This window comes from Pangasianodon hypophthalmus, chromosome 10 (genome assembly GCF_027358585.1).
Source record: "Pangasianodon hypophthalmus isolate fPanHyp1 chromosome 10, fPanHyp1.pri, whole genome shotgun sequence".
In the NCBI taxonomy this organism is placed as follows: Eukaryota; Metazoa; Chordata; class Actinopteri; order Siluriformes; family Pangasiidae; genus Pangasianodon; species Pangasianodon hypophthalmus.
Window position 1 is genome coordinate 11616280 of NC_069719.1, and position 11619 is coordinate 11627898.

At 37.1% G+C, this 11619-nt stretch overlaps 1 protein-coding gene across 1 annotated transcript; it reads right to left on the bottom strand.

Moving 5' to 3' along the window:
• Window positions 1–652: 652 nt before the first annotated feature.
• On the bottom strand, window positions 653–11091 carry LOC113538914 (uncharacterized protein C14orf132). Its single transcript, XM_026934351.3, has 2 exons — window positions 10952–11091; window positions 653–2212 (listed from the first exon to the last, which is right to left on the bottom strand). The coding sequence occupies exons 1-2, from the start codon at window positions 10976–10978 to the stop codon at window positions 1979–1981; spliced, it is 261 nt and encodes an 86-aa protein (XP_026790152.1). The 5' UTR covers window positions 10979–11091; the 3' UTR covers window positions 653–1978.
• Between the last annotated feature and the right edge of the window lie 528 nt (window positions 11092–11619).

Below are 11619 nucleotides of genomic sequence, written 5' to 3' on the forward strand. Positions count from 1 at the left end.
GTGCAGAAGAATGTAGAAGTATGTGCTGATTTTTAGTCATAGCTCTGACATGTTGAGGCAGTGTGGGTGGCTGTCACTTGAGAGCAGCAGGGATAAGATACAGCTATAAGAAGAGACTACAAATGAATATATAACTAAATATCACGAACAGACTGTCAATCAGTTACATATATCTCCAATAAACATCAGTGTACTGTTTATATTCACATCATTATGTAAGTATAATGAAAAACATTATTATGCATTACTAAGAGGTTTTCAGGTCTAATAAATTTCTGCTTGCAGGTAACCTGGTATGAATTACATTATGATTCAACAGTTGTAAAGGATTGCTATTTCTCAGGAGAAACTCTACAGTGTTAGTGCTGTAGATCTGAGCTGACAGAATGTGTCCAAAAACAATGACCCACATTGCAGATTGAAACTGTCTGCACTGAGCTGTCAGGTTGAGGACAGAAAGCAATGTAAAGGTGTGTCTTGGCAGGTTCCATGTTTTAGTGCACACTCTGGGCTTATCAGTATGAAAATCATAAGGATTGCTTTAACCCAAGCAGTCTATTATTCGTGAGAATGGTGCAAAAACATACAAGGACACTGACTTATAGCTGAGATATTTCCACAGCATGATCTGCATCATAGGAACTTAGTGGCCATTTATTAAGAGTGAAGGGGTAAATCAATAATAACAGCCATGGTTTCACAAGTGCATCATTTATTAGGCAAAAAGTGGGCCGAATAATGGGTGGCCTCCAGAAAAGAAATCCTAATAAATCACTTTAATTTTCAAATCAATCATAATCATAATTTCCCTTATGATTAAAGTCCATTAATATTTGACCAGTGCTGGAGACATTACACTACTTCTATGTTACCATAACAGTATATTGTGATTTGGTGAAACTGCATTTAAAGACTCTCAATATATTTAAATACATTGCTTTTTCTTAGGCTTTAGGATTACAGATCTGACTATTCTGCTGTAACAATTTCCCTATGGGAGCCCATTAGAGAGCCAGAGCTCTGTGGACGCATTTTTAGCGCCCTGTCTATGCACCCCATCTGACCTTCTCCATGGCAACCCGCTTTAAAGTACCACTATAACTGCGCATAATGTGCGCTTATGGCTTTTTCCCTGGATAGTTCACCAGAAGAAGGAAAACAGCTGGGAGAAAAATAAGAGGGTCAACAGCGAGGGCACTATCATCTGGAGCTCTCTTTTCCTTGGCTGGAGAAGAGACAGTTCATGTCCTTAATTAAACAGGATTAATCACCATAGCAACAACTGGACTGCATAGCAGATTCCAACACACACACAGAAATGGGATTCTGGAATAAGGAGCTGTATAATATGGATAGATGCCTAGAAAAAAGGTACCTGATGCAAAAATATTTAAATATCTAGCATTTCACTTCAACTATAATGTCTTTTATACATATAGTGTTATATAAAGTAATATAACTGGATCTTGTACAGAAGTAAATGTGTAACTATAAAACATTTTTTGTATAGAACACATTCATGTTTTATCATAACACCTAGACAAATGTTGCTTTAGTGTTGCTAATTTATATACAAACCACTTTCTTTGTGTGTGACTGTGTGTGTATGTGTGTGTGTGTGTGTGTGTGTGTGTGTGTGTGTGTGTGTGTGTGTGTGTGTGTACGTCCCCTACTTCCCTTTAATGTTTAAAGATTTGCTGTCCTGTCATCCAAATAATTGAGGAACACTCCTCTTAATAGCTTCTAAGGTCTTCAGGGATATTGAAGTAGGTTCAGCACCTAAAGCCAGTTAATCCATTTTAACATCCTGAACAGAATAAACAAACACAGCTTACTGAAGTATAAGCTTCCAGATAATGTTGTAGAAGGGAATGTTTTGTGTGCAAATATTGGTTATTCATGAACCAAAGATTATCGTCATAACCAACACCTCAATCTCCTCAGTACAGTTCCAGTAAAGTGTCTTTAAACGGACAGATCAGAAAGTGAATGCGTAAACCACCCCAACCACCACAATGTTCCCAATGGTGGCAATGATGGCGATCCACAGCCAGATAGCATCAGTGGAGACACGCTGGTGCTCGTCAGGTTGAGTCTGAACTAAGGTCATGGGAGCCGCATTGACACTGGCAGAGGAGTTGAAGAGGGAATGTTCAGCGCTGTAGTCATCATTGGGTGATGAGTCCATGAATGCTCCTGTCATAACCGGGATCTGTATGAAAGAAAGGTCAACATTTTAAACCAATGAAACGTTGTAAATCTGCACAAAAACTTCATTAAATTCATGTTATTGTTGAGCTTAGGTACTGGTACATAGAATATGCATTTCATGATAAAATATGCGATAGAGAGACAGAATTTTAGCCTATCTACTAAATTCATTCATAAATCTGTGCTATACTCACTGAGTTTACAGAGTTAAAAGTCTATTCAACTCCGAGTGCGATTAACAAGCCAGAACACATTAAGTGAAGGACACATTTTGAGAACCAGTCATTTTATTGGCAAGCTCTCTCTACATTTAGAAAATAATACATTTCCTGTGGCCATGCTTCCCAAAGCCCATATCCTTATTAAATTGATTATTTAAGCTTATCTAAATCACATCACAGAATAGTTTCCAAATTGGAATAGATTTTTTCATATCCCTCATGTATATTTTCACGCAGGCAAGATCAGTGGTGTGAACTTCTGCTTAATTATTGGGTAATAAATATTTAAAAAGGGGAAAGTTAAAGTGAATTATTTAAGACAATTACAGTCCCAAGAAGGCTCAGTGCAAGACCACAAGCATATATTCATATCCAGTGTATTTACTGTATGAGTGGGAGTCTCCATACAAGCTAAAATACCTTTGAGGCATGAAAGAAGATGTACAAATACATACGGTAGGAACCATCACTCAACCTGTAGTTTTATAGCACGATGGAAAGAGACGTGAGCCTAACCTGGGAGTAACTGGATGACAGGATTAAGTCCAAGTTATGCAAAGACTCTAAAAAGCTTTTTGGCATGCAACTGGATGACTCATCCTTACATTTAAATTCATAGCATGGTAGTGTCCTTTGCAAGTTACTTGTAATCTTTTTATAGTTTTATGACTTATGGCCAGCATCTAATATGTAAAAAAAAGAAAAAGGGAAAGAAAACAGAGGAGTCAGAACAGTCACAATAGCATTAGCCTACAGTTTATATAACTATACATTAATGCTTTCATATTGTTTTTTTTATGCTGATGATATAATTGCAACAATAAGCACAATTTGCAATAGATGTGAAATCCAACATTATCCAACATTAAGTGAAGTAGTGAAGTGAAGTGACTTGTGGCCAGGTATGGTGACCCATACTCGGAATTTGTGCTCTGCATTTAACCCATCCAAGTGCACACACACAGTAGTGAACACACACACACCGTGAACACACACCCGGAGCAGTGGGCAGCCTTTTTTGCTGCGGCGCCCGGGGAGCAGTTGGGGGTTCGGTGCCTTGCTCAAGGGTCTCACCTCAGTCGTGGTATTGAGGGTGGGAGAGAGCGCTGGTCATTCACTCCCCCCACCTACAATCCCTGCCGGACCCGAGACTCGAACCCACAACCATCAGGTTCACCTTCGGGTTGCAAGTCCGACTCTCTATCCATTAGACCCTTTGCCAGAAAACATCTAAAAAAGCCTCCCATGTTCTGGAACAAGATTCTTTGGACTGATGAAACCAAGATTAACTTGTACCAGAATGATGGGAAGAGAAAAGTATGGCGAAAGAAAGGAACAGCTCAAGATCCAAAGTATACCACATCATGTGTCAAACATGGTAGAGGCAGTGTTATGGCATGGGCATGTATGACTGCCAATGGAACGGGCTCACTGGTGTTTATTGATGATGTGACTGCTGACAGAAGTAGCAAGATGAATTCTGAGGTGTATAGGGCTATACTCTCTGCTCACATTAAATCACATGCTACAAAACTGATAGGACGCTGCTTCACAGTGCAGGTGGATAATGACCCTAAACATACTGCGAAAGCAACTCAAGACTTTTTGAAGGCAAAGAAATGGAATATTCTTCAATGGCCAAGTCAGTCGCCTGATCTCAACCCAACAGAGAATGCTTTTCACTTACTGGTCTCCAAGGAGGAAACTCAGAATTTGAGTTTTGAGAACATGGGCTCAAGACTTCAGGCAGTCATTGACTGCAAAGGATCTTCATCCAAGTATTAAAATTATGGTTATTTTTACAATTATGTCACTTTGTCCAAATACCTTGGAGCCCCTGAAAATGGAGGTACTTTGCTTAAAATGGCTGTAATTCCTAAATGGTAAATGCCATATTTTTGTGGAACCTCTTAAAATAAAGCTGAAAGTCTACACTTCGATCACATCTTGATTGTTTTATTTCAAATCCATTGTGGTGGTGTATAAAGGCCAAATACTTGTCCAAATACTTCTGGACCTGACTGTATATATATATATATATATATATATATATATATATATATATATATATGCATGTATGTATGTATGTATATATATATATATATATATATATATATATATATATATATATATATATACTTTACTCAGAGTGTAATTCAGAGTTTATGTAAACTACTCTATCCTGGACGTACATAATGAGGATGTGTCTGGAGATAGGTGAGTGGCCAAACAGTAATGGAAGTAATTAAGGCCCTGTGTGGCCATATTGAAGCACCTGAGCAATTATGTAAGAGAGCAGACCCAGATATTGAAATTTACAAGGCTCTCATAATGCTTTTATTGGAAGTGGTATCCTACTGTTTCTGTTGCCCTTTTCTTTGTTGTAACATTTGTGACATTTGCTTAGGCAAAGGAGTATATCAGGTATACAGTAATGAATCACATTTCACACAGTTCACTTCATTATTATTATTATTATTATTATTATTATTATTATTATTATTGATGTTGTTGTTGTTGTTGTATTACTTGTAGTAATAATTCATCTCAAAGCACAACCACAATGAAACTGATAGAAAAGGTAATTAATTACGAAGGTTATAAATTCTTGGAGTTAAGGGGTTTAAGGGGTTAAACATGCCATTAATAAAGAAGCCATCAAGATATAACAAAATATTAACAAATGTAAATGTCAGTCACGTCATCATTTTTCATCATAATCACATAGCTGCTACTACTCAACTAATGCAGCTGCATTAATTTAGGGATTATTTGAAACATTTAATAAAATTACTGTACTAATCTAACAGACATAGTGTGTTACTTATTCTCATGAACATTTGATTTAAACCATGCTGAAAGATTAATCAGGCTGATTTGATTCATTCATTCATCTTCAATAACAGATGTAACCTAGTCAGGATTAAGGTGGATGCAGGAACACACTCTGAATGAGACACCTCACCAGTGCAAGGCACCATGTGCACACATTCACACAGACTCACTCACACCTGGGGCAATTTAGAGCCAGGATGATTTTATGTTCACCAAAAACAGAAAAAAAAGTAAAAAATAAAAATAAAAAATTGAGATACTTCAATCAACACATTTGCTACAGCCTACAATAAATGTGCTTGTTAATACAAAATATAAATATTAATTACTTGTTAAATAGCATAGCAGTTTGTTAGATTATTGTTTGTTAGGTTTTATATGACAAATAAAGCATATAATGCTGTCCCAATTTACCTGAAAAATGCAGACCTTTAAATGCACTTACAATGAACAATCTGCCTTTAAAGAGAGACCACAACTCCTCTGAATTTAATAGACTTTTAAATATGTTTCATGACAAGTAATGTTATAGCATTACCTGTTAGTATTTGAGCTGTTTTCATATTATTCAGAAGTTTATTTGTCCAAGTTTACTGATGTCCCACACTACCTGAATCCATAGTAAAACTATCTGAAGCATCTACAGTCCATCAGCGAAATACTAACAGGAAAGTAGTGAAATATAACATAAACTTATCAGCAGGCCCAAACATGATAAAAAATACCAACAATTCCCTAATATGTGTTGCTAGAATACAGGACTTTTAAAACAAACCACTGTATTCATGCCACTGATAAGGGATTTAAATGTAATGGGAGCTTTCCTGCACACAGTAAAAATATTATCTCAGGAATAGAATAAAAAGAAAAAAAAAACAGTGAAATGGGTGAGGACTCACTCTTTCTGACTCATTTTTGCCTTTTCAGATAAGGCATGATGAAAATATGGGTTAAGAAACGAGCATGTATTAGATGGACCTCAGATGTGAAAACGCTGTTTAGAGTTAAAGCCTGTCACTTTGATTATTTCATGCACATTGCCTACAGAGTCAACCTTAATATAATACAATGCTGGCATCCTACTGCTGCCATTGTCACAGTACATGGACTGAGGCCCCTTACTTCTCAGCATCAAGTGCTCTGCCTTCTCTGCATTATTCAGGCACTGGTTCTGTTCCTAATATTAATGAACTGAACTGTGGTCATTTCTCTGGGCTACGGGATTTATCATGGTGTAAGGGCAAGATCATTCTCAAACAGAGAACTTATGCTCAGGGTTCTCTGAGTGTCTGAATTTCCACATGTACACATACTTCTGTCAAATTCTGGAAGAATGGTATACATGGTGGAAAGATTAAGGCTCTCTTTTAAGAAACACTCTTTCAGCATTTGTTCAGTCACTGTCAGAACAGTTTGTTGTTTCAAAAATGTCATTTAGCCAGAGAGAAACATGTGGGTATACCTTAACCTTTGGCTTAATCAAATAATTTTAATAGTGATTAAAATTTAATAGTCATTTTAATAGTATTTTAGATCGCTGTTATTTCTCAAATGAAACCTTAACCACAAAGTAAACTGGTACCATATTGCTTTACTTGTTTTGTCACTGGTTTATTTTTTGAGTATTTAGTACATGCAACACTAGCTCTGTCTTTATATCCACTTTAGCATCCATCTCTTAAACATGACACCACAAGCAGTGGATGATGGAACATTACTTTGAATAACAGTAAAATAGGGAGCACAGACAGTAGTAAATATTAGTGTAAAACCACATTCATGCAAATCTATGAATGCTTTTACTGCTTTTAAATGTGCCAAATTCCTATCTGTCCCCTTAAACCACTCTTCACATAGTTGTCTCTAGCCTGTTGCTAGGGTAACGTGCCTAGCAGTGAAATAGATCTTCCTGATAACTGATGGAGGCAGACAAAAGAGTGTTGTGTGTTCTGCAGCACTTAGTTGATGCTCCTATTTTGGATGCTAAAAATCACACTGTCAGATCAGCAAACCATTTGACTATTGCACACCAAAAGTTTTTGCCTTGCTGTTTACTTTATTTAATTATTATACAATTGTGTCTTTTGCAAGAAGTTTTTGTTAACGGGGTCATTAAAACTAAGAGTAAAAGTTGCTGTAATCTTAAAGTAGTCCATTTGTTTAGAGTCAATGTTGGCTTCATGCTGCAAGCTGCACTGAGCAACTTTAGGGCAAGAGTAGAAGAGATTTTGCTGGATCAAAGCTGAAGGTTTCATACTCTTTTTCATGTCATGCAATTAAAAGATATGGAGCTAATTAGGTGTAGTATTAAACAAAATTAGAAAATTAGCAACATTTGGGAATTATGATTGTGTGAAATTATTATTATTATTATTATTTTAATCTTTTGACTACTTTTATAATTACTAGTTAATACAAATAGTGATTAGTAGAATTAGTTGTCATAATTTTGCTGGCACTTGATCTACCTTATCTACTTTACCTATCTCTCTACCAGTATAGCTTCAGTCAGAGGTCAGTAAATCATATAATTATCTACTCTATTTTTCTATGTTTTCTTTATGGTGAGCTGCTGTGAGGGGTGTGGTGCCAAATCATATTCTGAGTTAATTCATTAGTAATTGTGACTGTTTATTTCCCCCTTTGGTCTTGATATCCCAAACACAAGGTATTAATGTAGACTCCAGCTCTGTCCTTGGGCTCAGTTTATGCCTCATATATAGCTCAGAACCAAAAAAAAATGACACCAACAACCTGTAATACACACGTTTTTAGTTCACCTTCTGCAGTTGGGTTAAGTCAGGTTTACTTCTGCCAAATGTACTACATCAAAGAAGTAAACACATGCAGGTTTAATTTAAATGGACTAAACACTGCATGTGTGAGATCTTAATGGACAGCTTAATCATACATTAGGTCAACTGGACTAATGCAAAGTTGTCTTAGCTACGGCCACTCAGTCAACTGTAGTATGCCATATGGTGAAACAATTTGGACCTAGTGCTCAGCAGCAAATAATATGACTATCTATAGTTCCCTCCAAAAGTATTGTAAAGGCAAGGTAAATTCTATTTTTGTTTTTGCTATACACTGAAGACATTTGGGTTTGAGATCAAAAGATGGATATGAGATGATAGATCAGAATTTCAGCATTCGTTTCCTGATTTTTACATCTAGATGTGTTTAACAACTTAGAACATGGCACCTTTGATGGCATACCGCCCAATTTTTAGGTGACCAAATGTATAGGAACAGATAGTCTTAAAGTAAATTAAAGTAAATGACACTTAATATTTGGTTGCATATCCCTTGCATGCATTAACTGCATCAAGCTGGCAACCCAATGACATCACCAAACTGTCCAACAATCCATTATCAAGTTGCTGTTGTCAAAAAACAAAACTCTTGTCAAAAAAAGTGTACTCACACCAAAAGTGTGGCTTTGTAGAGTGACATGTTATACTGTAGTATATTATGTAATGTGCTACTGAGCTCAAGGGAAGGATGTGCTTGTTTTTAGAAATTCTTTCATTTTCTTTTGACATTCCCTGCAATCTGCACCTGTCAAAACCACATATAACATATATTCTGTTTATATGCATTTTTTGTCCATATGTCTGTCTCTCTGTGTCTTTGTATGAAGAGCCAAAGGATAGGAGATAAGAGATAAAATAAGTGATTTTGCAAAACTGTCCAAGACAATGAAGTCAAGCAGTGAATCAGACGTTTTCTGTCTCATATTACAAACCACACACACTGCTTAGTGTTTTCAACAGACTTCATGAGTTATGGTAAAAATATTGTCTCATATCCCCCTATGTCAAAGCTTTCTTCTGATTGCATGTTCCTCACTATTACATAATGCTACAATATCTTACAGACATTTAGAGTCTGCCAAAAACAGTTCAGGAAATGCAAGCCAGGATATAAAACATAACATTTCTCTGTGGGATTGTCATACATCCAAATGTCATCATTAAGGTTAATTTTTGATTTGACGCAAGTCTCTAACAATAATATGACAGTTCACAGATACAGAGCTACATAGAGATATAGGGATCGCTACACACATTGCAATATGATGTCTGAGTTTTACTCATAGCAGCAGTGAATGGTTTTAAGGTGAGAAATAAGAGAATCTAGTACTCCATGGACACATCTGCAAAGATGAGGTGTGTGGCCTTTACGGGAAATATAGCTTCATTTCTAAATTTTGTATTTTGTAATGTTGACGTATTGATTTGCTTCACATTTGCATAGCTTTATATTAAACAGGCAACAACAAACAGTAGCTCATAAACATTTGCACACACCCACACACACACACACACAAAGAAGAAAACACATTGTCTAGACACAAAACACAGTGTGAATAGATTACAAGGCATTGTACAACACAGACAGGACTGGACTGGTTTGGATAACGAGTATGGAATCACCTGTAATGACCGTGTCTGTGCTCTCACTGTCTTTATAGACAATGATGATATGGTGATTGGAATTGCCTAAATAAGAGGATTACTTACAGAGTACTTCCATTCATCTGTCTCTACCTCCCCAGGTTTTATCCAGGAGATAACAGCACTTTCCAAATGAGCTTTGTAACTTTGTCAGAAAGCATCAACTTCAGACTGCATTAGACTGTTCACATTGAGGTGAAAGTGCTGTCCTTGGGTTCTGTGCCCAGTCAAGATATAAATTTGTTTTAAGGGAGCATGCAGTAAAGGGAGGGAACATCTAGGCCTCCATCCAACACATTTACATTGGACTTTAGGACACATCCACATTCAATGATGAATTACTTCCATTATTTGAGTTTCAGGAAATGTACAGCAACTAACCGCCAACAGTGTTTTCAGAAATCTATATTTAAAGATATAAGCAACACTGTAGGTGTTATTTTTAATCCTCAGCCATTAATTCTACACAGTAAATCTTAATTAACCAAAGCATGTACACAGTAGGAGTAAATTCAACACATTAACAATGTAAGGACTAATCCAATACTGTAGGAGTTAATTCATTATTGCAGGTGATAATTTGGGGATTTTGACAATGGTACCAAACTAAGTCTAATTTTTGGGGATTAGGAAATTGAAGTGAAGTGATTTATTGGCTTTTTATTAAAAATGCATATAGTGGAACAAAATTCTAGGGCTCTCTGAGGGAAAAAGAGGAAACAAATGATTAGTGTTGAAACATTAAAAACATTAAGACGTTGCATGTGCAGAAGGCATGCGCTATTTACAGAAATGAGGATAAAGTGCAGTGCACGTGTAGGCATGGAAAGATGAGCAGAAGGCGTTTAGGGCGTGCACAGCAGTGTGCTTGTACCAGACTTACTGGACTGATGGACCTTTCATTACGCAGAGGAGCTGAATAATGAGCTTTTTGCTAGAGTGACTCCGGTCCAGTGTGCGCGAGACGTGTGTATATGGCCCGTTGTATGAATTCTGCACAACGGAAACTATGAATAAATAATCAGTTCCAACGTCAAATGAAACAGACTTGGACAGCAGGAGTTTACATGTAGTATCCGTGTTTACTGGTAACTGTGGGCTGTAATAGCAGGATGCGCCACGCCCTCCCTCCCTCACCGGGACAAAGTTAGCAGGTAAGTACTTACAGCACCTGTTCGCGTTTTTCTGGAGGGAGAAATGATAAAATATACAGTTTTTACGTACCTGTGCAGCCATAAATGAAAGATCCATGTTGTTGACTTCTGTTCAGTTGATCCGTGAGGAGGTAAAGAAGATGCGCTGAAAGGGTCTGTGTATCCGAGTGGAGACGGAGCACCATGAGAGGATCCAGTTCACTGAAGAGACGAGACTCTTACAAACTAAACCATTTTCCTGTCCTAAAACACACCGAGACAGATGAATGAAAAGAAGAGAACGAAGCATCCACGTGCGGAGAGACCGCTCTCTCTCTCTCTCTCTCTCTCTCTCTCTCTCCCCCCCCCTTTCTCTGTCTCAGTCTCAGTGTCTTTGTTTCTCCCTCTCCCCTTTTCTAGATATTTTAAATATTTAAAGTTAATGCATTACATGCTCCTTAAAGTCTCTCTCTCTCTCTCTCTCTCTCTCTCTCTCTCTCTCTCCCCCCCTTTCTCTGTCTCAGTCTCAGTCTCTTTGTTTCTCCCTCTCCCCTTTTCTAGATATTTTAAATATTTAAAGTTAATGCATTACATGCTCCTTAAAGTCTCTCTCTCTCTCTCTCTCTCTCTCTCTCTCCCACCCTTTCTATGTTTCAGTCTCTTTGTTTCTCCCTCTCTCCTTTTCTAGTTTTTTTTAAATATTTAAAGTTAATGCATTACATGCTCCTAAAAGTCTCTCTCTCTCTCTCTCTCTCTCTC